Source organism: Stenella coeruleoalba (genome assembly GCF_951394435.1).
Source record: "Stenella coeruleoalba genome assembly, chromosome: 18".
NCBI lineage: Eukaryota > Metazoa > Chordata > Mammalia > Artiodactyla > Delphinidae > Stenella > Stenella coeruleoalba.
Window position 1 is genome coordinate 23,176,518 of NC_137164.1, and position 27,486 is coordinate 23,204,003.

Below are 27,486 nucleotides of genomic sequence, written 5' to 3' on the forward strand. Positions count from 1 at the left end.
CTGCATGTCTCCCCTTTCTCCTCTTTCTCTCCTTCCTTCCTTCCCTCATCTTCCATCCAGAGCCTTCCTTTGCTCCTTCTAATTCTTTCCTTCTGTTTATCTTCTTCCTTCTTTCCTGTTCCTTTCCTCGTACCTCCTTGCCTTCCTCCCTGCTCCTCTTCCTTCCAGTCCTTTCCTTCTCTTTTCCTAAGTCCTCACTTCTGTTTATCTTCTTTCCTTTTTCCTCTCATACCTCTTCCTCTCTGTCCTTCCTCCCTCCCCACCTACGTTCTGTATCTCTCTCTGCAGATGTTTGTTGCAAGGTGTCTGTGTGATCTGCCCAGGGATACGAGGATGAACAAGATTTAAATGTGCGCTAAAGGCTAGCCGTCAGTTTATCCTATGGAAGGAAATCTGGCTTTGCAGTTGGCTTCTCTGACTCTCCAGCCTTGACAAAGCCTATGTCGGTGTCTTTTCAGTCCCCCAAACAGGAACCGCTCTCCACTTGCCTCCCTTGCCTGACTGATGTGGGGCATGGAGCCGACCCACCCGCATAACAATTGATTTATGCCGGCCCGTGTCAATTTATACACATGCTTAGTGGCCTGGCAAGGAGGCAATGGGCTTGAGCTAGAGTCAGCAAATCAGAAAATAAGTCAGATTACAAACTACCTCTGTGGTGTTGCCACCACACAAGCCCCTTGGTTACACGGAGCCTTTATTCCTTCTCATCTTTCCTTTTCTTTTTAATTAGAGCAAATCAATCCTTTCTGAAAGAATAAATGTTAGAAAATTTTAAACAAAATAGGAGTGGAGGGATCCACTGACAACATCAAAGACTAAAAAGACACAGACCCCCAGTTTCTTAGAATAAAAGCCAGCTGGGTAAGAGGGTAATAAAAGCATCATGTTTATGAGTCCTCCCCAGTTTCTACAGCACCACTGCATGGTATATGGGAAAATGAGATTTCATAGTCACGGCACCTTTCTAATCTATATCGTAGTCCACACGGGACTCTCTTAGCCACGTGTATGTGATTCGCCTCATAGTATCCTTGTGAGAGAGCGAATCCAGTGCTGCGAAAGCAGGGCTGGATTCAGCATCAGAAACCCTGCACTGAGTTCTAGTCCCTCCACTCACCAGCTGGGCCAACAGCAGCCCTTCCCTGGACCGCGGTGTTCCATCTATGACAGACAGGAGCTTAGAGAGGATCCCTGACCTCAGAAGGGATATGGGGAAGGGAATCCTGCACACCTGGTGGGGAAACGGATCCCTCTCACTCGGAGCTCAGCCAGGGAGTGCCGGATGCTTTGTTTATGTGATGACTCCATGACGCTCTCAGGTCTCAAGACCAATGGTCTTGAAACGATTGGTGGGAAGAGAAAGGATATTGTGAAGGCAGTATCACAAGAGCTGACACATTTTTATAAGGAAGAGAAGAAAATAGAATTAAAGTAAATGAAGATATTTGTAAAGTAAAAACTCTTTGGCCATAGGGTAAAACAGAAGGACAAACTGAATTTTCTCTCGACTTTGTCTTGAAGATCCCAAAATGTCACATGTCGTATAGGTTATTTCGTCAGGGTAGGGAAAAGGTTTAGAAACCATCAAACTAACATGAAAGCAGTTTCTCCTTCATTTTTCTTCTCACATGAGATACAAACATCTTTAGGGAAATGCTCTAGAATTTAGCTGAGCACCTTATTAAATGGATTTTTTTTTTTCATCAGGCTCCTTTTACTGGTTCCCGAATAGAGTTGTCCCTTGGTATCTGCAGGGGATTGGTTCCAGGAACCCCTGTGACTACCAAAACCCATAGACGCTCAAGTCCTTTATATAAAATGACTTGGTATTTGCATATAACCTATACATCCTCCCTATACTTTAAATCATCTCTAGATTATTTACAATAATATCTCATCATGGTTTTGTTGGCATTTCCCTGATGATTAGTGATGTTAAGCACCTTTTCATGTACCTATCGGCCATCAGTATGTCTTCTTTGGAAAATGTCTATTCAGATCCTCTGCCCATGTTTTGATTGGATTATTTGTATTTTTGCTATTGAGCTTATGAGTTCTTTATATAAGTTGAATATTAACCCTTTATCAGACATATGCTTTGCAAATATTTTCTCACATTCGGTAGGTTGTCTTTTCATTTTGTGGATGGTTTCCTTTGCTGTACAGAAGCTTGTTATTTTTTTTTTAAATGGATATTTTAGATGGGATTTCATTTGAGGGTGACTGCTCCGTAATTGTGACACATCCCTGTCCACATTATTTACATCTTCATGGCAGAATCAGGCTGTTACCTTGTACTACCAACAGCAACTGAGAGTTCACTACTTCTGAGGACACCAATTTTCATTATGCTCATTTCTGGCTAATTGGTTATTCAAACTAAGTAATTATGAGAATTTCAAATCCTAGTTTCACTACTTCTTAGCTGTGTGACCTTGGACAACTTACTTAACGTCTCTGTAACCTTAGTTTCACTGTCTATAAAATGGGTTTTTTTATGGGCTATAACGTGTGTTAAATGACTTAATATATGAAGAGGATTCACAGCAGTATCTGGCACACAGTAAGTGCTACTGTTGGCTGCCGTTTGTTTTGTGCTTAAAAGTGCACAGAAGACCTAGTACGTTCTCTCAGTTTGAGATCTTTGCCACAACCTAGTGGATAGATGAATTTTAAATGGCTTGCCCGAAGACCGGTGCTAATATATGGTAGGGCCAGCACTCAAATCCAAGTCCTTAGAGCATCTGATGAGCTTCTTTCCAATTTCCTTGTCTTGCAAATGAGAAAATACCCAAAGAGATTAAGTCATTTAGGCAAGATGGTGAAGCTGGTTAATGGTCATTCCTTGACTGGAATCTGATCTTTTGCCTCTACATTTCTTTCTTCCAGCAAGTGAAAGGTTTATTTGCTTGTTTAATGAATTTTTTGATGAGACAATACACTTAAAGCATGTACGCTGTGCCTGGCCCACAGCGAGGACTCAGGAAGTGGCGCCTATTTCCTGCTGCAGGCCTTCTTCTGCTTCCTTTGTGGTTGAAGTCTAGGCTCAGGTCAAAAGCCACCATGGAAAACAAGATGTTGCTACTTTTCAGTACAGGCGAGCCAAGATTCCGCACGATTTGCCTGCAAATTTTTGGTGAGTGGTTCAGGAGGGGATGCCCAAGCATTAGCATATGACTATAGGCTGGTTGAGTTGGGAACTTTCAGGGTTTTTTTTTTGCTGTTGATGTTGATATCACTCTAAAACAGTATTCATCACAGAGGAGCTCTGCCCTCCTGTACAGGGACACCTCCCCCATGGTCCCCACCCATAAGCACAGAGGCAGTGACCAAATGGATTATTTCTAATTCCCACTTCACAATCCCCAACCCATTTGGGTACTGGCATCAGTGTCAAAGCACATAGCCAGGGAGCCTGGATCTGCACCTCAGCTCCACACTTACTGCCTGGGTTACCTAATCACTCTGGACCTCAGTTTCCTCATTTGTAAATTATCCCCTCTCTTAGAAGAGCATGGTGAGAATTAAAGAAAGTGTGTTCAGAAGAGTTTGGCAAGGAAAAGTCTCGCAGTGGTTGTGAGATGTTACACTTTTTACAGTCAGCTGCAGGACTGCCAGGTGGCATGGCCTGACCTAACCCCAGCTGGCCTCCTACAGAGCCATTAGCTTTAAATCAGACCTTTATTTTCCCCTCGAGAATTCAGCTTTTTCTCCCCTCCCTAATGAACAGTACGAGGCTTCTTCGCCACTTTTCCAAAAAAAGGTGATAGCTGTGCTGGAAACAAGTGTGTGGTGTGATGGCTGTTCCTTCCATCTGTCAGTTTCTCTGTGGCCTCTGCTTGATCTGGAAAAAGACTGCTCATCCCAGGGGTATCACTTGAATTTGACTGGGGACTGGAACATACTGTAGATGACCTGTACTGTCCTCCAAAAGAAAAAAGGGAGCTTGTTAAGAGAACACCTTGACTTCACAAAGCTTAAGGAAAACTGCCTCTGGACCAACTAAAAACTGGGTTGGACCACACACTTCTCTGTACTTGTTTTCTTTGGCTTATGAACACAGGGCTTGACCCATCTACCACAAAAGGTTTGACTGTTAGTGTGTAGTGTTCGATCAGCATCGCCTAAGACAGGTATATAGAGAAATTGTGTTTGTGCCAGGCCCTGCGTTACATCTTACAAACAAGCCTCACAATTACGCTGAAAGAGATGTTTTTATTTCTATTATACACATGAAGAAACTGAGAATTACAGCTATTAAATGACTTGCCCAAGCTCAGACAGCTTGCTCGAGGCCTAGCCCAGAGGCAAATTCAAGGGTATCTGATTTAAATCCTCAATGTAAACCCAAATATGCCTGACCCGGCGCAATTATTAACAATAATCTGGGTACACCCCACACTGGGCGGAATTAGAGACTCCAGAGAAGAGGCTAGGGAATGTGCTTTTTTTTGTTTTTTTTTATCGGTTAAATACAAACTGTGGTGTATTCGTAACATGGAACACTTTACTGCCAACACACACGATATTTACATACATATTGGTTTACGTAGAGAGCCTTACGGAGGACAATTGTTGAGGGAAACAGCAGGCTACCCAGTGGTCAATATGCAGATACATTTAGAAAAACCTTAGAGTTGAACCTGCCCGTGTTATTGCTGGGCTGGGGAATTTAAACGGTTTCTTCCTCCCTCCCCCCATCCCTCCTTCTCTCCATTTTTTTCTTCTTTCTTTTTTTTTAAACATCTTTATTGGAGTATAATTGCTTTACAATGGTGTGTTAGTTTCTGCTTTATAACAAAGTGAATCAGTTATACATATACATATGTCCCCATATCTCTCCCTCTTGCGTCTCCCTCCCTCCCACCCTCCCTATCCCACCCCTCCAGGTGGTCACAAAGCACCAAGCTGATCTCCCTGTGCTATGCGGCTGCTTCCCACTAGCTACCTATTTTACGTTTGGTAGTGTATATATGTCCATGCCACTCTCTCACTTTGTCACAGCTTACCCTTCCCCCTCCCCATATCCTCAAGTCCATGCTCTAGTAGGTCTGTGTCTTTATTCCCGTCTTACCCCTAGGTTCTTCATGACCTTTTTTTTCCCCCCTTAGATTCCATATATATGTGTTAGCATACAGTATTTGTAAATTGATACAGCCACTGTGCAGAATAGTATGGAGGTTCCTTAAAAAGCTACAAACAGAACTACCATACGACCCAGCAATCCCACTCCTGGGCATATACCCTGAGAAAACCATAATTCAAAAAGAATCATGTACCACAATGTTCATTGCAGCTCTATTTACAATAGCCCAGAGATGGAAACAACCTAAGTGCCCATTGACAGATGAATGGATAAAGAAGATGTGGCATATGTATACAATGGAATATTACTCTGCCATAAATAGAAACGAAATTGAGTTATTTGTAGTTGGTGGATGGACCTAGAGTCTGTCATACAGAGTGAAGTAAGTCAGAAAGGGAATGTGCTTTTAACAAATGCCCCAGGTGACTGATACTTAGAAAGAATGCACTATACCCCTGGTTCTTCACCCACAGCTTCTGACAGTCATGGGGAGCATGTAGAGCAAACCAATGCCAGGGGCCAGTCCACATGTGGTGAACTCTTCCCCAGTTCTTTCTCTGATATAACACTCGACCCTCTGTAGTCCCTCAGTTTCCTCAGCTATAACACGAAGATAGATCATGTCTGTCCCATATATATTCCAGGATTGTTGTGAGAAGGAACTCAGGATACTGGTGAAGGTGCTTTGGACACTGCTGAAAGAAAACTTACTTTTTCAAATTCATTATGAATCTTTCGTGAGTTGACATGGGAATCTAATAATCCTGTTAACATGGCTTTATGGAAAAATACATTCAGATTTCAAAACAATTCATATAAAAATTTTAGAATACAATTGATTTCAACTTTCAGGTCTGCCTCTGTTTAAAGTTTTGTTTCATAGGCCTAGGAAAATTGACTCTATCATGTAAAATCTTTTTGATGTGAATATTAAATGAACAGTTAATTTGACTTCCTGGTCTATTTAGTCTCCCTTAATTGTTTTTCTTTTTTTAATTGAAGTATAGTTGATTTACAATGCAGTGTTAGTTTCTGGTGTACGGCAAAGTGATTCAGTTATACACATCTATACATATTCTTTTTCATATTCTTTTCCATTATGGTTATTTATTATTATTATTATTTTGCGTTACGCGGGCCTCTCACTGCTGTGGCCTCTCCCACTGCGGAGCACAGGCTCTGGATGCACAGGCTCAGCGGCCATGGCTCACGGGCCCAGCCGCTCCGCGGCATGTGGGATCTTCCCGGACGGGGGCACGAACCCGTGTCCCCTGCATCGGCAGGTGGACTCTCAACCACTGTGCCACCAGGGAAGCCCTCCATTATGGTTTATTATAGGATACTGAATACAGTTCCTTATGCAATACAATAGGACCTTGTTTATCTATTTTATATACAGTAGTTTGTATCTGCTAATCCCAAACTCCTCATTTATCCTTCCCCACCCCCTTTCCCTTCGGTGACCATAAGTTTCTTTTCTATGTCTGTGAGTCTGTTTCTGTTTTGTAAATAAGTTCATCTGTCACATTTTATATTCCACATATAAATGATAGATGGTTTTTGTCTATCTCTTTCTGACTGAGTGTGATGATCTCTAGGTCCATCTATGCTGCTGCAAATGGCATTATTTCATTCTTTTTTATGGCTGAGTAGTATTTCATGGTATATATATATATATATACTACATCTTCTTCATCCATTCATCTGTCAGTGCACACTTAGGTTGCTTCCATGTCTTGGCTATTGTAAACAGTGCTGCTGTGAACATTGAGGTGCATGTATCTTTTCGAATTATGGTTTTCTCCAGATAGATGCCTAGAAATGGGAATGCAGGATCATGTGGTAGCTCTATTTTTAGTTTTTTAAGGAACCTCCATAGTGTTTTCCATAGTGGCTATACCAATTTACATTCCCACCAGCAGCGTAGGAGGGTTCCTTTTTCTCCAAACCCTCTCCAGCATTTGTTATTTGTAGAGTTTTTAATAATGGCCATTCTGACCGGTGTGAGGTGGTACCTCATTGTAGCTTTGATTTCCATTTTCTCTAATAATTAGCAATGTTGAGCATCATTCCATGTGCCTATTGGCCATCTGTATGCCTTCTTTGGAGAAATGTCTATTTAGGTCTTCTGCCCATTTTTTGATTGGGTTGTTTGGTTTTTTTGTTATTGAGTTGGATGAGCTGTTTGTATATTTTGGAAATTAAGCCCTTGTCTGTCACATCATTGGCAAGTGTTTTCTCCCATTCTGTAGGTTGTCTTTTCATTTTGTTCATGGTTTTCTTTACTGTGCAAAAGCTTTTGAATTTAATTAGGTCCCATTTGTTTATTTTTGCTTTTTATTTCTGTTGCCTTGGGAGACTAACCTAAGAAAACATTGGTACAATTTATGTCAGAGAATGTTTTGCCTATGTTCTCTCCTAGGAGTTTTATGGTGTCATGTCTAATATTTAAGTCTTTAAGCCATTTTCAGTTTATTTTTGTGTATGGTGTGAGGGAGTATTCTAACTTCGTTGACTTATATGAGGCTGTCCAGCTTTCCCAGCACCACTTGCTGAATAGACTGTCTTTCCTCCATTGTAGATTCTTGCCTCCTTTGTCAAAGATTAATTGACCGTAGGTGTGTGGGTTTATTTCTGGGCTCTCTATTCTGTTCCATTGATCCATATGTCTATTTTTGTGTCAATACCATGATTTTGATTACTGTAGCTTTGTAGTATTGTCTGTATTATGCCTCCTGCTTTGTTCTTTTTTCCTCAGGATTGCTTTGGCAATTCTGGGTCTTTTATGGTTCCAATATAAACTTTAGGATTCTTTGTTCTAGTTCTGTGAAAAATGTCATGAGTAACTTGATAGGGTTCACATTAAATCTGTGGATGGCTTTGGTTAGCATGGCCATTTTAACAGTACTAATTCTTCCAATCCAAGAGCATGGGATATTTTTCTGTTTCTTTGAATCGTCTTCAGTTTCCTTTATCAGTGTCTTATAATTCTCAGCACGTAAGTCTTTCACCTCCTTAGTCAGGTTTATTCCTAAGGGTTTTTTTTGGGGGGGGGGGTTGATGTGATTTTTAAAGGGATTTTTTTTTTTTACTCTCCCGTTCTGATATTTCATTGTTAGTGTAAAGTAAAGAAATGCAACATATTTCTGTATGTTAATCTTGTATTCTGCTACTTGACTGAATTATTTTATCAGTTCTGATAGTTTTTGTGTGGCTATTTTAGGGTTTTCTATATATAGTATCATGTCATCTGCATACAATGACAATTTTACTTCTTCTCTTCCATTTGGATACCTTTTATTTCTTTTACTTGTCTGACTGCTGTGGATAGGACTTGCAATACTATGTTGAATAGAAGTGGTGAGAGTGGGCATCTTTGTCCTGTTCCAGATTTGAGCAGGAAGCCTTTCAGCATTTCACAATTGAGAATTATGTTGGCTGTGGGTTTGTCATGAATAGCTTTTATTATGTTAAGATATGTTCCCTCTATACCCACTTTGGTAAGAGTTTTTATCATAAATGGATATTGAATTTTTTTATGTCATTAAGTTTTTAGGTATTTGGGTTCTTTTCTTCATATATATATATATATATTTAACATCTTTATTGGAGTATAATTGCTTTACAATAGTGTGTTAGTTTCTGCTTTATAACAAAGTGAATCAGCTATACATGTACATATATCCCCATATCTCCTCTCTCTTGCATCTCCCTCCCACCCTCCCTATCCCACCCCTCAAGGTGGTCACAAAGCACTGTGCTGATCTCCCTGTGCTATGTGGCTGCTTCCCACTAGCTATCTATTTTACATTTCGTAGTGTATGTATGTCCATGCCACTCTCTCACTTCGTCCCAGCTGACCCTTCCCCATCCCCATGTCCTCAAGTCCATTCTCTACATCTGCGTCTTTATTCCTGTCCTGACCCTAGGCTCTTCAGAACCTTTTTTTTTTTTTTTTTAGATTTCATATATATGTGTTAGCATACGGTATTTGTTTTTCTCTTTCTGACTTACTTCACTCTGTATGACATACCCTAGGTCCATCCACCTCACTACAAATAACTCAAATTTCATTTCTTTTTATGGCTGAGTAATATTCCATTGTATATATGTGCCACATCTTCTTTATCCATGTATACTGAATTTTATCAAATGCTTTTTCTGCATCTTTTGAGATGATCATGTGGTTTCTGTCTTTTCTTTTGTTGATGTGGTGTATCACATTGTTTGATTTGTGTATTGAACCATTCTTGTGACCCTGTGATGAATTCAGCTTGATCATGGGGTATGATCTTTTCTATGCGTTCCTGAATTTCGTTTGATAACTTTTTTGTTATTTTTTTTTATTGCAGTATAGTTGATTTACAATGTTGTGTTAGTTTCAGGTGTACAGGAAAGTGATTCAGTTACACATAGATATATATCTATTCTTTTTCAGATTCTTTTTCCTTATAGGTTATTACAAAACATTGAGTATAGTTCCCTGTGCTTTACAGTAGGTCTTTGTTGGTTATTTATTTATATATAGTAGTGTGTATATGTTAATCCCAAACTCCTAATTTATCCTTTCCCCCCCACTTCCCCTTTGGTAACCATAAGTTTGTTTTCTGTGTCTGTGGGTCTATATCTGTTGTTTATATAAGTTCATTTGTATCATTTTTTTTGATTCCTCATATAAGCAATATCATATGATATTTGTCTTTGTCTGACTTACTTCACTTAGCATGATAATCTCTAAGTCCATCCATGTTGCTGCAAATGGCATTATTTCATTCTTTTTCATGGCTGAGTAATATTCCATTGTATAAATATACCACATCTTCTTTATCCATTCATCTGTCAATGGACATTTAGGTTGCTTCCATGTTTTAGCTACTGTAAATAGTCCCGCTATAAAAAATGCAGTGCATGTATCTTTTCAAATTATAGTTTTCTTTGGATATATGCCCAGGAGTGAGATTGCAGGATCATGTGGTAGCTCTATTTTTAGTTTTTTAAGGAACCTCCATACTGTTTTCCATAGTGGCTGTACCAACTTACATTCCCACCAACAATGTAGGAGGGTTCCCTTTTCTCCACATCCTCTCCACCATTTGTTATTTGTAGAGTTTGTTTTTAATTTATTTAATTTATTTTTGGCTGAGTTGGGTCTTCGTTGCTGCACGTGGGCTTTCTCTAGTTGAGGCAAGCAGAGGCTACTCTTCGTTGAGGTGCGCAGGCTTCTCATTGCAGTGGCTTCTCTTGTTGCAGAGCACAGGCTCTAGGCGTGTGGGATTCAGTGGTTGTGGCATGTGGGTTCAGTAGTTGTGGCTCGCGGGCTCTAGAGCACAGGCTCAGTAGTTGTGGCACATGGGCTTAGTTGCTCCGCGGCACATGGGATCCTCCCAGACCACTGCTTGAACCTGTGTCCCCTGCATTGACAGGTGGACTCTCAACCACTGCACCACCAGGGAAGCCCGTTTGTAGAGTTTTTAATGATGACCATTCTGACTGGTGTGAAGTGGTACCTCATTGTAACTTTGTTGCATTTGTCTAATAATTAGCAATGTTGAGTATGGTTCCATATGTCTTTTGGCCACCTGTATATCTTCTTTGGAAAAGTGTCTATTTAGATCTTTTACCCATTTCTTGATTGGGTTGATTTTTTGTTGTTGAGTTGTATGAGCTGTTTGTGTATTTTGGAGATTAATCTCTTGTCAGTTGCATTGTTTGCAAATATTTTCTCCCATTCTGTAGGTTGTCTTTTCATTTTGTATATGGCTTCCTGTGCTATGCAAAAGCTTTTAAGTTTGATGAGGTCCCGTTTATTTTTGTTTTTATTTCCATTACTCTAGGAGAGAGATCAAAAAAAAAATTGCTGCAATTTATGTCAGAGAGTGTTCTGCCTATGTTTTCCTCTAAGAGTTTGATAGTATCCAGTTGTACATTCAGGTCTTTAATCCATTTGAGTTTATTTTTGTGTATGGTGTTAGAGAATGTTCTAATTTCATTTTTTTACATGTAGCTGTCCAGTTTTCCCAGCACATCTTATTAAAAAGACTCTTTTCTTCATTGTATATTCTTGCCTCCTTTGTTGTAGATTAATTGACCGTAGGTGTGTGGGCTTATTTCCAGGCTTTCTATCCTGTTCCATTGATCTATATTTCTGTTTTTGTGCCAGTACCATACTGTTCTGATGACTGTAGCTTTGTAGTATAGTCTGAAGTCAGGGAACCTGATTCCTCCAACTCCATTTTTCTTTCTCAAGATTGTTTTGGCTATTCGGGGTCTTTTGTATGTCCATAAAATTTTTAAATATTTGTTCTAATTCTGTGAAAAATGCCATTAGTAATTTGATAGGGATTGCATAGAATCTATAGATTGCCTTAGGTGGTATAGTCATTTTGACAATATTGATCCTTCCAATCCAAGAACACAGTATATCTTTCAATCTGTTTGTGTCATCTTCAGTTTCTTTCATCAGCAGCTTAACAGTTTTCAGTGTACAGGTCTTTTGGCTCCTTAGGTAGGTTTATTCCAGGGTATTTTATTCTTTTTGCTGTGATGCTAAATGGGATTATTTCTTTAATTTCTCTTTCTGATATTTTGTTGTTAGTGTATAGAAATGCAACAGATTTCTGTGTATTAATTTCATATCCTGAGACTTTACCAAATTCATTGATGAGGTCTAGTAAATAGTTTTCTGGTAGCGTCTGTAAGATTTTCTATGTACAGTATCATGTCATCTGCAAATATAAGTTTTACTTCTTTTCCAATTTGGAAAAGAAGTCTTTTATTTCTTTTTCTTCTCTGATTGCTGTGGATAGGACTTCCAAAACTCTGTTGAATAAAAATGGCGAGAGTGGACATCCTTGTCTTGTTCCTGATCTTAGAGGAAATGCTTTTAGCTTTTCACCAGTGAGTATGATGTTAGCCGTGGGTTTGTCATATATGGCCTTTATTATTTTGAGATATGTTTCCTCTGTGCCCACTTTCTGGAGAGTTTTTATCATAAATGGGTGTTGAATTTTTATCAAAAGCTTTTTCTGCATCTGTTGAGATGATCATATGGTTTGTATTCAATTTGTTAATGTGGTGTATCACACTTATTGATTTGTGGATATTGAAAAGCCCTTTGCATCCCTGGGATAAATCCCACTTGATTATGGTGTATGATCCTTTTAATGTATTGTTGGAGTCAGTTTGCTAGTATTTTGTTGAGGATTTTTGTGTCTATGTTCATCAGTGATACTAGCCTGTAATTTTCTCTTTTTGTGGTATCTGTGTCTGATTTTGGTATCAGGGTGATGGTGGCCTCATAGATTGAGTTTGGGAGTGTTCCTTCCTCTACAGTTCTTTGGAATAGTTTCAGAAGGACAGGTGTTAACTCTTCTCTAAATGTTTGTTAGAATTTGCCTGCAAAGCCATCTGGCACTGGACTTCTGTTTGTTGGGAGTCTTTTAATCACTGATTCAATTTCAGTACTGGTAATTGGTCTGTTCATATTTTCCATTTCTTCCTGGTTCAGTCCTGGGAGATTGTACCTTCCTAAGAATTTGTTTATTTCTTCTAGGTTGTCCATTTTATTGGTGTATAGTTGCTCGTACTAGTCTCATCCTCTGTATCTCTGTGGTGTTCGTTGTAACTTCTCCTTTTTCATTTTTAATTTTATTGATTTGGGCCCTCTTTTTTTCTTAGTGAGTCTGGCTAAAAGTTTATCAATCTTGTTTATCTTTTCAAAGAACCAGCTTTTAGTTTCATTGATCTTTTCTACTGTTTTCTTAGTCTCTATTTCTGTTCTGTTCTTTATGATTTCTTTCCTTCTACTAACTTTGGGTTTTGTTTGTTCCTCCCTCTCTAGTTGCTTTAGGTGTAAGGTTAGGTTGTTTATTTGAGATTTTTTTTTTTGTTCCCTGAGATAAGCTTGTATCACTGTAAACGTCCCTCTTAAAATCCTTTTTGCTGTATCCCATAGGGTGTAGAATGTAATGTTTTTGCTTTCACTTGTCTCTAGGTATTTTTTTTATTTCCTCTTTGATTTCTTCAGTGATCCATTGGTTATTTAGTAGCATCTTGTTTAGCCTCCATGTGTTTATGTTTTTTGCAGGTTTTTTTCGTGTAGTTGATTTCTAATCTCATAGTGCTGTGCTTGGAAAAGATGCTTGGTATGATTTCAGTTTTTCTTAAATTTACCGAGGCTTGCCTTGTGGCCCAACATGTGATCAATCCTGGAGAATGTTCCATGTGCACTTGAGAAGAAAGTGTATTCTGATGCTTTTGGATGGAATCTTCTATAAATATCAATTAAGTCCATCAAGTCTGATGTGTCATTTAAGGCCTGTATTTCCTTATTGACTGGATGATCTGTCCATTGATGAAAAGTCCCCCACTGTTACTGTTGATTTCTCTTTTTATGACTGTTAGTATTTGCCTTATATATTGAGGTGATCCTATGTTGGGTGCATATATATTTACAATTGTTATATCTTCTTCTTGGATTGATCCCTTGATCCCTGTTCTTTGTTTCTTGTAACAGCATTTATTTTAAACTCTATTTTGTCTTCTGTGAGTACTGCTACTCCAGCTTTCTTTTGATTTCCATTTGGGAATACCTTTTATCCCTCCCCTCACTTTCAGTATGCATGTGTCTCTAGGTCTGAGAAGTGGATCTCTTGTAGACAGCTCATATACAGATCTTGTTTTTGTATTCATTCAGCCAGTCTGTGTCTTTTGGTTGGGACATTTAATTCATTTACATATGGTAGTTATCAACATGTATGTTGATACATAGGTCTTAGGTCTTTTTTCTTCCTTTTTTCTTTTGTTCTCTTGTGATTTGATGACTGTCTTTAGTGTTGTGTTTGGACTCCTTTATCTTTTCTATGTGTGTATCTACTATAGATTTTTTTGTTTGCAGTTACCATGAGGTTTTGATATAGTAGTCTATATATATGCACATAATTGTTTTAAGTCTCTGATCTCTTAATTCCAAATGTGTTTCAAATATCCTGCATTTGTACTCTCCTCGTGATTACTAGCTTAGATATCATATTTGTGTGTAGATGATTTCCTACCTTTACTGTATGTTTGCCATTACCAGTGAGCTTTCCCATTTTGTAATTTTCTTGTTTCTAGTTGTGGCATTTTCCTTTCCACCTGGAGAAGTTCCTTTAGCATTTCTTGTAAAGCTGCTTTGGTGGTACTAAATTCTTCTAGTGTTTGCTTGACTGTAAAGCTTTGGATTCCTCTGTCAAATCTGAATGAGAGCCTTGCTGGGTAGAGTATTCCTGGTTGTAGGTTTTTCCCTTTCATCACATTAATTCTATTGTGCCACTCCCTTCTGGCCTCTCTTCCTGGACTTAGGTGACTGTTTCCTTTCCCATGTTAGGGAAGTTTTCAGCTTTTATCGCTTCAAATATCTTCTCAGGCCCCTTCTCTCGCTCTTCTCCTTCTGGGGCCCCTATAATGCGAATGGTGGTGCATTTGATGCTGTCCCAGAGGTCTCTTAAACTGTCCTCATTTCTTTTCATTATTTTTTCTTTATTCTTCTCTGTGGCAGTGATTTCCACCACTGTGTCTTCCAGCTCACTTATCCATTCTTCTGTTTCATTTATTCTGCTATTGATTCCTTCTAGTGTTTCTCATTTCAGTTATTGTATTCTTCAACTCTGTTTGGTTGCTCTTCACATTTTATTAAAAACTTGTAACTTCTCTTGGGCTCCCCTGGTGGCGCAGTGGTTGGGAGTCCGCCTGCTGATGCAGGGGGCACGGGTTCATGCCCCGGTCCGGGAGGATCCCGCGTGCCACGGAGCGGCTGGGCTTGTGGGCCGTGGCCGCTGAGCCTGCACGTCCGGGGCCTATGCTCCGCGCCGGGGGGAGGCCACAGCAGTGAGAGGCCCGCGTACTGCAAAACAAACAAACAAACAAACAAACTTGTAACTTCCACTCTGTGCATCCATTCTTTTCCTGAGTTCTTGGCTCATCCTTGCAGTCATTATTCTGAATTCTTTCTTGGGTAGATTGACTATCTCCATGTCACTCAGTTGTTCTTCTGGGGTTTTATGTTGTTCCTTCATCTGAAACATATTCCTCTGACATCTCATTTTGTCTCAATTTCTATTTGTATGTTTATGTATGTGAAGTTAGTTATGTTTCTTAACCTTGGAGAAGTGGCCCTCTGTAGGGGATGTCCTATGTGTCCCAGCAATACATTCCCTTCTTGTCACCCAAGGGCCAGGGGACCAGCTGGTCCCAGGGTAGGTTCCGATCCGCGTTTGCTGACTTTGTTCCGCACGCTGCTGGATCCTAGTTCTCTTGCTTCTGATGTCTGCCCCCTAGTGGGTGGGGCTGGCCTAGAGGCTTGCGCAGGCTTCATGGTGGGAAGGGCTGATGCTTGCCCACTAGTGGTGGGTGGGGCTGGGTCTTGGCCCTCTTCTGGGCAGGGCCATGTCAAGGGGCATGTCTAGAGGTGGCTGTGGGATCAGGAAGTCTTCATGCAGCCTGTCCACTGGTGGGTGGGGCTCTGTTCCCGCCATGTTGGTCATTTCACCTGAGGTGTCCCAGCACTGAAGCCTACAGGCGGTTGGGGCCAGGTCTTGGTGCCGAAATGGCAGCCTCCAGGAGAGCTCGTGCCAATGAGTATTCCCCAGTACCTATTCCACCAGTGCCCTTGTCCCCACAGTGAGCCACAGCTGCCCCCTGCCTCCCCAGGACACCCTCCGAGACCAGCAGGCAAGTCTGACCCAGGCTCCTGTGGAGTCACTGCTTTTGCCCTGGGTCTTGGTACACACACGAAATCACATGAGCCCTCCAAGAATGGGGGCTCTGTTTCCTCTGGTCCTGTGGAGCTCCTGCACTCAAGCCCCACTGGCCTTCAAAGCCAAATGCTCCGGGAAGTCCTCCTCCCAATGCCGGACCCCCAGGCTGGGGAGTCTGACATGGAGCTCAGAACTCTCACTCCTGTGGGAGAACTTCTGCGATATAATTGTTCTCCGGTTTGTGGGTCGCCCACCCAGGGGATATGGGATTTGATTATTTCGCAAGTGTGCCCCTTCTACTATCTCGCTGAGTTTCTTCTTTATGTCTTTGGATTAGAATATCGTTTTTGGTAGGTTCCAGTCTTTTTATCAATGGTAGTTCAGCAGTTAGTTGTGATTTTGGTGTGCTCATGTCAGGAGGTGAGCTCAAGGTCCTTCTATTCTGCCATCTTCTCGATGTACATACTCTTAGTTACTGATTGATAGATTTTTTTACAAACCAGTGCCATATCGACAGGCTCAACAGAACCCCTTCACAGTAGCAATAAGGAAGTCTAATTGTGCATCTATAACAGAACTCCCTTCAGCACCAACTGGGTAACCACTGGGATTCTGAGTGATGCAGGATGCCTCAGCAACACTGGCAGGAGTCCTTGTCCAGCTTCTAGAAGCTGTCTGTGTTCCTTGAATCGTGGCTCCCTGCCTCTGTCTTCAAAGCCAGCCATGGCAAGATAAGTCCTTCTCACCTTGCCATCCTAGATATCTAGTCTTCTGACCCAGTTTGCTAGTATTTTGTTGAGAATTTTTGCATCTATATTCATCGAAGATATTGGCCTGTAATTTTCTTTTTTTATATTGTCTTTGTCTGGTTTTGTTATCAGGGTGATGGTGGCTTCACAGAATGACTTTGGGAGTGTTCCTTCTTCAGTCTTTTGGAAGAGTTTGAGAAGGATCAGTATAAGTTCTTCTTTGTATGTATGTTTGGTAGAATTGCCCAGTGAAGCCATCTGGTCCTGGCCTTTTATTTGCAGGGAGGCTTTTTGTTTTTCTTTTTAAATTACAGATTCTATTTCATTTCTAGTGATCAGTCTGTTCGAAATATCTATTTCTTCTTGATTCAGTTTTGGTGGGTTGCATGTTTCTAGAAACTTGTCCATTTCTTCTAGGTTGTCCAATTTGTTGGTATATAATTGTTTGTATTTCTGTGGTATCAGTTGTCTGTTTGGTCTCTCTTAATTGGTTGTTGTTTGTGGTTTTTTTTGGCCACATGGCATGTGTGTGGGATCCTTGTTCCCTGATCGGGGTCGATCCCACACCCCCTGCATTGAAGTGCAGAGTCTTAACCAATGGACCACAAGGGAAGTCCCTGATCTCTCTTAATTATTAAATGGAAGTAAAGTATAGACTGTAAAATGATATCCAGACAGTGATTGTACCATGAAAAATAATGAGGTCTTATTCACTGAACATTTCTAGGTGCCCAAATCTGTGCTAAGCCAGTAGTCTTCACACATCCTTCCTAAATGTTGTCATCCCCACCTGTTGAGACTTACTTAGCGAAACTAGCATCTTGGTAGGGTCATTTGGATCATAACAACGGTATGATATGGAATTTACACAGAAATGTCAGACCTCCATCTCCAGGATCTCAGTCAACTTGCTGTGTGACATCCCTATGTATATGCATGGATTAGGATGCAAACCCAGAAAACAAAGAGCAATGGCTGCATTGGAGTAAAAGGGTTGTGGTCGTTTTGTTCTTTATTTAAGGAAAAATGAACTACTGGTATAAAAATATATGTAATAAAAGTTGGGAGAAGAAAAAAAACTGCATCTAAAAAACCTACCTGGGTTGTATCACTGGATGGACCTTGAGACTTTTATTGCCGCAGGTGCTGGGTTTCATTTTTATTCCTAAACCTTTATGGTCTTCTGGTCCCTGTGAAAGTTAAGAGAAAGTTAGGGTGGCAAGAAATCCACTGACATGCCCTCCAGCCCTCACCAAGTTAGGTAAAAGAAGTACTGCCCTTTGTATCAGAGGAGTGGTAGCTTTCCCCAAGTGGTGATCAGTTTGCTCTGAGCCATCGTAAATCCCGCCCCGTCTCCTTCTTTATCTAGGGAGGGCTGTTCAGGCATGCTGCTGTCAGTAAGGTAGCCATCCATATGAAGGGTGCCTGAAACTTTGCACCCACTTGTCTCATGCCCCCCTCCCACCAGCTGCCCAGGAGATGATGAAGCTAATCACATTCAGCCCTTTCACTTGTGCTCCTTTTATAAAGGACATTACTTTACAGCCTAGTAGGAAAGTACGTGTTTGTCTCATTGGTAAAGCATGTCCTCACTCAACCCCCTGCCTCCTTGTTTCCCAAAAGTGACTTTTCTTCCTTTCTGACAGATATCTGCAAACGAAATCGAAATGCTTTTGATGAGGTTGCCACGCATGTTTAAACAGGAATTCACAGGCGTGGGAGCAACGCTGGAAAAAAGGTGGAAGTTGTGTGCCTTTGAAGGAATTAAAACTACCTAACTGTGAAGAGCAGCAAAGTCTCTAGGTATGAAACTGCCTGAACCCAGCCAGGGCTGTGCAGTGTGAGCCCAGGAGGTTTGGGGCTGGTCCAGCGCAGGACCTTTATGGGGCCATCAGAGCCGGACTTCAGTTACATCTGTGGCGTTCTCTCGTGAGTGGAAATGTAATTGTGTACCAGTTCCCTAAAACAAACAAAGCTTCATACTGTGACAGATCTGTTTGCTACGAAAACCAACGATTCCACGGTCATGATGGCAAAACCTTAAAATATGCTACGTTTGAGAATAGCTCACCAAGTAAAATATTTAAAGTTAATGATGGTGTGGCAATGGTTGTTGCTAGGCTACAGAGTTGTTGTATATGTAATCTATAGCTGAAATCATTCAATGACATTTTCCTGAAAGTCTTTCTGTTTTAGTAAAAAAAAAAAAAAAAGAGAGAGAGAGAAAAAAAGTAATTTTACAGTGAGGAAAATAAATCATACCAAAAGAAAACTTGAATATGTGTCTGAACAGTTACTGTATTTTGTAAATTAAGTTATATGCTGTTATAGGGACTTCTGCCTTATTGAAGAGGCAGAAGATGTGATTGTACTCCTTGAGAATGCTTTACCAAGAATATTATTTTTCTAATGTAACAGTTCTCCATCATAAGTTCTTTTAACATGGACGGCATAACAATTTTCATAAAATGTAAATAAAAGAAAAACTAGTGCTACTGTCTTGTACTTGGTATAAAATTCAGGTTTCTGCATCAAAATAAACATTTAGTAAATATTCCTGTTACAAATTTTATAGCAAAGATATTAATTTTTTTCAATAAATATGACTTCTACCATATTGGTTTTGCAAATTGTTCTTTGATATATTTTCATTCTTCCTTAAGAAATATTTTGCACATTATTCAGTCCCATCTCACAGACCATCATTTGTAAATGATTAAATAAATGCATGAGTGACATTGAGACAAAATGTTATTTCAAACAGGAATATATAAAAATCATAAAGTGGAAAGTACTAAGAAAAGGAGATTATACAGCACTAGAATAGACAGATAGTATTTGAAAATACCAAGATGATATGACATCCAAATGTAATCAACATAAATGTTACCGTTGTTTTGTGTCCTCATGCATAGGAACGAAGTAGCCAATTAATATTATTAATTCCTGGATTTACTTATTTGTATGTTTTCTGGAATACATACAAGTTAGAAAAGGAATTAAAGAATTCACACTTGGACCAACAGTTTAGAGAGAAGTTGAGCTTCCCTTCTTTAATTACAAGTAGACTAGGGCTTTAAATTGTATCTCCTTCCTGCTTCCTTACATAAAAATTATTAAAAAAAGACAAGTATTCAAGATATTGATTAATTTTAAATGAAACATTTTTTAGGAAGACAGCTGAACAGTGAATGTTCTTTGAAATTCTGAAAAGACATTCATAATTCCCTATTGGACATTACTGTCCTCAGGCTCTCTTTACTGAGCCCTGATAAATTAAGGTTCTTATTCATGCCTCCCATAAATATCTACACATATGTTATGTTCAGGCTCAGTGCTAAACCCATGAATACGGAGCTGAGTAAGAAAGGACCCACCCCCTCCCGCCCCCAATGAGCTCATAGTTCAATGGGGAAAAGACATTTTCCCAAAAGTGTCTGTATGATGTGAGCCACGTAACAGAAAAGGTGTGACAACAGAGCTATGGGATTCAGACTAAATATCAATGTCATATTAAATGTTGAAATACTAGAGGCCTTACCATTACCACCCGTTAATGCCCACTACCACCCTCATCCTGACACATGTATCCAGAGCGAGCTAGCTACTGCCTAAGTTACTGACTAAATTTTCTTCATTTTCTCTTTAGTCCAGTGTTGTCAGGGTAAGCAAGAGAAATGAAGCATGCCAACTTTTATCCAAGCATTTTAGGAAATTGTGGCAGCTTTAGAAGGCTGTCTAGTTTTCTATTCCTTAGCCAAAGGAAAGCCAGAACAGGTTTTGGATACTAGAGAAAGTCATATGCTTGTACCATTGCCATTTTGGAAAGCTCTGATGTGAATTCAAACTATACACTCTGTTACGTAAAGCCAACAATTTTAAAGCAGGAGTTTTACTGGCCACTTGAACTCTTTGTACACAGTGTCAATTTAAAAAAAAAAAAAAAACAGAAAGAGAAAAAAATAAAACATGAGAGAACATTTTAAGACTTCAAAAAAAAAAAAAGGAGACACAAATAAGGATACAACGGTCAGAAAGGAGACGACCTCATCTATAGATAACGTTACTATAAAATAGAAGACCTAAGAGGTTCACCTGAAAAATAATTAGAAAAGACGAATTCTATGAAGTGGCAGTTATAAAGTAGGGACACAAGGGGAGGTACCACAATCTAGACTATCTGCAACTTGAAAGTCTGGTAGATGTTTTCAAACGTGCATTCATACTTTCAAGTATTGCCTGTAGTCACTTTAGCTGAAGGATACACTGCACAGGGTGAACCTAGCTTAGACCTCTGATTAGGAAAAGGAGTTGGTGCGACCTTATTTTAGATCTGACAAAAAGACACCACTTTCTAACTTCTTCAATTGTGAAAAGAACTTTTGCAGGAAAATAAAAAAAACTTCTAAATTAGTTCACCCACATTCTGGTTTCAGATGGGACTTTAGAGATCACCTGGGGAAGGAACTAACTTTGGTACCTTTGAGGGCCGTCTACACATGTCTGTCACCCCATCCTCCCTAATCTTCGGGATAACCCTATACAAGGATAGTATTATTGTCCTCATTGGTCACACAAGGAGAATGAGGCTCAGAAGTTCTAACAATGTGGCCCAGTTCGCACAGTTAGAAAATTCTGAATATGGGATTTGAAGCCAGGACCCAGTGACTCCAAAACATGTTCTTCTTTTCACTACATCACGCTTCTAGTTCAGTCTATCCCCACTCCTCCTGTGAGCCCGAGGCCCATGCAGTGCCTTCGGATCACCGCTTTTACTCTCCTTTATTCTCCACCATCCCCTGCACGTGCGTACAAGTGGGTACACTCTGGCCTTTGTCTCCTAAATCTACCAGTAACAAATCATTGTTCTTGGATTCTGAGAAGTAAGCAGAGCATTGAAAGTTTGGAGATCCTTGTAACCCGGCCCCAGCGGGGCTTTCTGGCTTGCTTTTTCACTGCTCCCCTGAGAAGGGCTAACATTTTTTGCCTTTCTGCTTTTGCTCATATCTTTCTATCTGAAGGAAAAGACCTTACGCACATCTAGTTGTCAAAATTCTACACAGCCTTAAGAGGAAAACACAAAGACACCCTGCTCTGCCGTGAAGCTTTTCTCCATTCCCCAGAAGTCATTTCTCCGGCCTGTGCACGGCCGTCCCACATTGACTATTTCTTAAGGCATTTACTGCCCAGCTGTCTTTGCCTCATCTCCCCGTTAGACCGCAGGTTCTTTGAGGGATCCAAGCATGTCTCGTTTACTTTGAATTATTTCTCAAAGTGGTTTTACTTAGAAATATTTAGAAAGCAGGACAGAGAAGGAACCAAGATGTTTTCCTGCCTCCAGAGACTAGTTTGCTTAGACACAAAAGGAAAAATTACAAAGTATTTGAAAAGGCTGCAAATATTTTAGATCCAAGATTCCAAGACAGACAATGTGATAATGTACTACATAATACTGAAATACAAAAAGCAACCCAATTCCTTCTTAAAGTTCAAACCCGGGTCAATTATTAACTCTTCTATGAAGCCCTGATCCCCTCAGGAATCTCCTCTCCTGTGTTCCCACTACTTCAGTATAATTCTACTGCAGCCCTAATGCTGTACGTTAACCATTTATGAATGCAGCCGTCTCTCCCACGTCCTGCAGGCTGGAGACCTCCCTTACTCATCCCTCTAGTCCCTCAGACTGACACGACATACCATGACTTTTAAGTATTTATTGACTGAATGAACCCAATGCATGAAAGAAAAGCCCACACAGGAATTTTCTGAATTTGTTGAATCAGAACGTATTGAGATATTAGGTCCAGTAATAGAGGCTAGAACTTTCTTTCCCTCCGTTGTAAGACCTCGGCAGCATTCTTGCCTTTTTGAAAAAAATTTTTTGTTTGGAAAAATATGTATAACATAATATTTATCTTTTAACCATTCGTAATTGTATAATTCAGTGGCGCGAAGTACATTCACGATGGTACGTAACCAGTCACCACTCTATAACTTTTCCTCATCATCCCCAACAAATTTTATGGTACCCATTAAACAGTAACTCCCTGTCCCCCCTCCTTCAACCCCTGGTAACCTCTCTTCTACTTTACGTCTCTTTGAATTTGCCTATTCTAGGTCTCTCATACATGTGGAACATACAGTATTTGTCCTTCTGTCTCACTTACTTCACTTAGCTAAATGTCTTCAAGGTTCATCCGTGTTGTAGCACGTGTCCGAATTTCATTCCTTTCTGAGGTTGAATAATATTCCATTGTGTGAGAACTCTTCTAGCTGGCTTAAGTATCCCTCTTCTGTTGGAGCAAGGAAAAGTCAGTGGTCTATGCTTGAAAGGACTCAAGTACTTTTAGTAAATACCACATCAAAAACAACATTGGAAAGTGTAGAGAAGTTTGTCTCCATCTTGATAAACCTCTCGTTTTCAATGAGGGTAATAAAAAAGAAATGACAAACGTAGAAAATGTTGGCAGTAATTGTGTAGAAAACGAGACTTTCAAGCAAACATCCATGCGACAAATATGGTATGTGACGAGTTGTTTTTTCTTGGTAAGGGCTGGGGGTGTTTTACTTGGATGTTTTTTTTAAACCCCTTTTCTAAAAATGGGTGCTGTGTTTATTTGTCACACTCAATAAAAGCTGTTTTATCCTGAAAACGTAAGAACTATTTTACCATAATGCTCATAGTTTCTCCTCATAAACTGAGAAAATAAAGAGATGTTAGGCTCCTAAAATCTTATAGCTTGGCTCACTTTATATCAAAATGGTCAAAGGTTCCCATGTATGTTCAATCAGCCTGTCATTAGTATCTGAATAAACTATACTTTCATGTGTAGCACACCAAACATGAACATTTCAGAGTTAAGTTATAATGAATGTGTTTATATATTAGATCATTAAAAATACTGTGTTTCTAGTTCCACCAACTCTAATTTCCCTCTTCTGCTTTCTAGTGGATTTTTTCTTTTTTTTAATTTCTGGGCTTCAAACATTTAGCAATTTCTCATACTATGTAGGAGAGCGTTCAGTCTGTGTCAGAGTTGAGTCCCAGCCCTAACCCTCACTGGCCTTGTGACTAAAGCTCGTTACTTAAAGCCAGTGAGGTGCTAGTCCCAGATTCATGATCCGGTACTGCCAACACCTGTGTCGGAGGATGGCTGTGATGATTAAATAAGAGAGCGTGCATAAAGCCCACAGATCAGAGCCAGGGAGACTGAGGCACTGGCTTCTTCAGAAACAGTACTTTAGCTATATCATCCCAAACAAAGCAGCCAAGTGCTTTCCCTGCTCTTAGCCCATTCCTGTCTTTAGGGATAAATAGTCCATATGTTTCTAAACGTACGAATAAAATAAGACAGGCGTAAGCATCACCCCCACAAATAGTCCATTAAATATGTTCAACAGTCCATTAAATACGTTAAGACCAACATAAGCAGAATAGTTGCAACTCTCTAACCTGCAAAGACACTCACAACTCTTACAGTCAAATGGGCAGTCAGTCACCATCACAGTGACCCTCAGCCAGGAGTAACTCTAGAGCCAGAATTCTTTGTTACAGCTCCCTTTTTACTTATTTCACATATTTCCAACAGACAGTAATCAGGGTCATATACATTCAACTGGGAAGAAACTATATGGCTCTGGGCAACTGCCATTTTGAATGATGGTCAACTAGGTATACAGTATGCGAGGATTAAGTAAAGTATTAATTACGTTTTCTTTAACCCAGAAGAAACACTGTCAGGAAAAACTACAGATGTAGCTGGAACATGCAACAGTATTATTTTAGAGAACATACATGTCTATTACAGTTGCTGAGAGTATCAAAGTAAAAGACTCCAGTAAATCTAGTAATTGCAGACTGGTTGTGTTAATAAAATAAGCTGTTCGGGTCCAAAATTTTAACTCCGTTTGCCTGCTCTCAGAACTGTACAGATACCCAAACACTAAAGCTCAGACGTTTCTAATGCACATGTCACCTCTTTTATAATGTACATGTATTGTACAGGGCTATGGAATGGAATGTTCTTACTTCACGGGAAAAACAGACCCAAAATAAATAGCAAACATTTTACAGTAGAAGATGGTACTTTTCTATACAAAGCAAAAAAGTGGTTAATGTACAACAGAAACTGCATTGCATGTAATGAAATGCTTTTTTATTTGTCTAGCAAATATATTTACTGTGTGTTGAAAATTGTAATATCTTCCCCTGCACAAAGGAGTTTCTATATAAAGCTCATTTGCTACTGTAGGGAGTAATACTCTTTTTTTTGTTTACTAAAGTAGTCTGTCTTAATATCAACCCCAACACTGTCAGGTTCACGTAAGAAGAGCTATGTGTAGATAAGAATAGGACTGAATCAGAAACCGGAATATTCCATTTCATATGCTTTTCATCTGAGCATGTAACCCACGACATCTGGTAGCAATCTCTTTTTGGAAAGCATTCTTCTTTCCAAGAAGAATGGAAAAAGCTAAAAATTGGTCAAGGTGAGGCGCTCATCAATAAATAAATCTTTTGCCTTTGAATATGCTTATGCCTAAGTGAGGGTTGCTTTCTCTAGTATTTTTTGATACAGAATGTGAGCTATGGGCTGGCAAGTCAAACACTGTCTTCAGGCAGAGATAATGTATGAACACCACTGTGGGTGGTTTATTAAACAGACATTAAGTGTTACATCGTGCCGCAACTGGGAAGAGTTTTGCACCTCAATATCTGTTCCTTGAGCCGGTAACGGTAACTTTGGTTCAATGTACGCCAAAGAAAAGGCTTTGTGGTGCTGGGCCTGGTATACAGTCAAACTGTGGGTGGCAGAGGACAGCAAAGTCTAGACTATGCCAGCCTCCAGTCCAGTATTTTATATATTGCTGCTTGATTCTACAGGCTGAGAAATGAAGCTTCCAACCTCTCAGCCATGGAAGGAGTAGATTGCCTGGTCGTGGAGACAGTAGAGTGAGGCATTCAAGAGCATTTTTCTGGAATCACTCCAAGTGACTACATCTCTGAAATGGGGATAATAGTAACAACCTGTCTCATAGGGTCTTTCTGTAATTTTATCCATTATCTGGGTCTTACTAGGTCATCTAAGTTCATAGACCTTAGCAGACGTTTTCTATCAAACGTTTTCAATCTCCTGGCCTCACGGTCCACTGCCAGTTGGAAAGTATATCCCCTCAGAGGTCACCACTAACATATCAAGTGGATTCAGCTTCCTGATTCCTCCCTGGAAGAACAAATGCTTTAACACAACGTAACCGGAAATCTCCCACAGTCCCGAGAGCCTGGCGGACTGTGTGGATCTAGAGCAAGTCCTCCGAAGAACTCCAGATTCCTGTGGCCTCACTGGGAGGCTTTAGGGACTCGTGAAATCAATGAAGAATCAGTAAAGCTCTGAACTCACGCCAGACCTCCTGGAAGACAGTCTTGGCAAAGACAAACCTGGTGTTTTTTTTCAAATATAAAACATTTCAAGGGAAACAGAACAACATCCCAATCTTGGGACTGAGAAAGAACTACAGGTAGGTTATCCCTGGTCCTCGATCTCCAGTAAGGAGGGGGCATTGTGGTGGGAGAAGAGAAGGGATAAAATTTATCTTGTGCTTCTCTGCTTCATGTACTTTATGGAAAGGCAACATGGATGTTTTTACCTCATGTTTCTCCAGCATCCAGGTTTAAGGAAAAACATGGGAGGAGAAGGGGTGAGGAAATCCTCATTACTGCCGCTGGAAATTTCTCAAACCTGGAAGCACCCAACTCCTGCTTTGTTCTTATAACCCCCCTTTGGACTCCTATTTCCTTCTTTTCCCATAAGGCTTTGCCCTGTAAGTGCTCCCCTCACTGTCTCATGATTTATCAGGTCACGTATAGTGGAATATTTTAATAAACTGGGAAGGAACACCCACCACTATGCATATATACAGGCATGAATGCACATGTGCACAGATATGTATATGTTCACGTACACACGTGTGTATATCATACACAATGCAAACGTACACAGATGTAGCCACATTTACAGAAACAACGATACTGACACTCAAATATCTCTGCTTTCAGTAATCATTTTTGCCCCTCAGGTTCTTCCCTCTTCTCCTTCTATTTCTATCAGGTATTCACTCTTCCCAGGAGGATGATTAACTTAGGACAAATAAGAGGACGTGCCACTAACCACTGTAGATGATAAATATATGAAACGTAGTCTGAAAAGATGACACGGGCAAAAAATGTAGGTGGGCTTGAAAACTTTCCAAAAAATTTACGAAAGAGTCAGAAAAGGGAAGGAAACTGAGCTAGCTAACCCATGAGGACATCAATGAGCCCTGTTCCAGGGAGGCCCTGGAGCAAGGTTCTAACCCAGGAAGGCTTACATTTACAGCAACAATTCCTATAGCAGATGGAGATTATTAACAGCCCTATTTGATGGCTAATCTGTATCTACTCCTCTTTCGCTGTAATTCTGTAACCTCCTCCCACTCCAGCTCTGGACTTGGTCATTTTGACCTGCTTTGGGCCAAAGAGATGTTAGCAGAAGCTTGACAAGCACCTGCAAATTTCTGCTTGCCCTCTTGCAAGGCTGGGTTTGGGCACTCTTGCACTCTGACATGGCTATAAGAACGTATCAGACTAGCCTATGGGAGGATGAATAATATAAGTAATTGAGGCAAGTGGCCTGAGTCAAGGCCACCCTAGATCAGCTAACAGCCAGCTGATCTCACATCAAAGACAAGAAGTATAATTCAGCCTTAATTGGTTTTTTTTAAACTTAATTATTTTTGGCTGCATTGGGTCTTTGTTGCTGCGCACGGGCTTTCTCTAGTTGCGGTGAGTGGGGGCTACTCTTCGTTGCGGTGTGTGGGCTTCTCATTGCGGTGGCTTCTCTTGTTGCAGAGCACGGGCTCTAGGCGTGTGGGC

At 40.2% G+C, this 27,486-nt stretch overlaps 1 protein-coding gene and 1 long non-coding RNA gene across 10 annotated transcripts in view; one reads left to right on the forward strand and one right to left on the reverse strand.

The window, feature by feature from the left end:
- ENOX1 (ecto-NOX disulfide-thiol exchanger 1) overlaps positions 1 to 19,183 on the forward strand; it is a 609,053-nt gene extending 589,870 nt beyond the window's left edge. For all 9 annotated transcript variants that reach the window (XM_079902712.1, XM_079902713.1, XM_079902711.1 and 6 more), the window contains one exon: positions 18,221 to 19,183. In XM_079902712.1, coding sequence (XP_079758838.1) covers positions 18,221 to 18,352 — 132 coding nt within the window. In that variant the 3' untranslated portion in view covers positions 18,353 to 19,183. The remainder of the gene's footprint in view (positions 1 to 18,220) is intronic.
- The window catches only part of LOC307176513, a 28,011-nt gene extending 5,181 nt beyond the window's left edge, over positions 1 to 22,830 (reverse strand). The window contains exons 1-2 of the long non-coding RNA XR_013824804.1: positions 22,742 to 22,830; positions 17,673 to 17,764 (exon numbers count right to left, since the gene is read on the reverse strand). This is a non-coding gene — a long non-coding RNA (uncharacterized lncRNA). The remainder of the gene's footprint in view (positions 1 to 17,672; positions 17,765 to 22,741) is intronic.
- Positions 22,831 to 27,486: the final 4,656 nt, after the last annotated feature.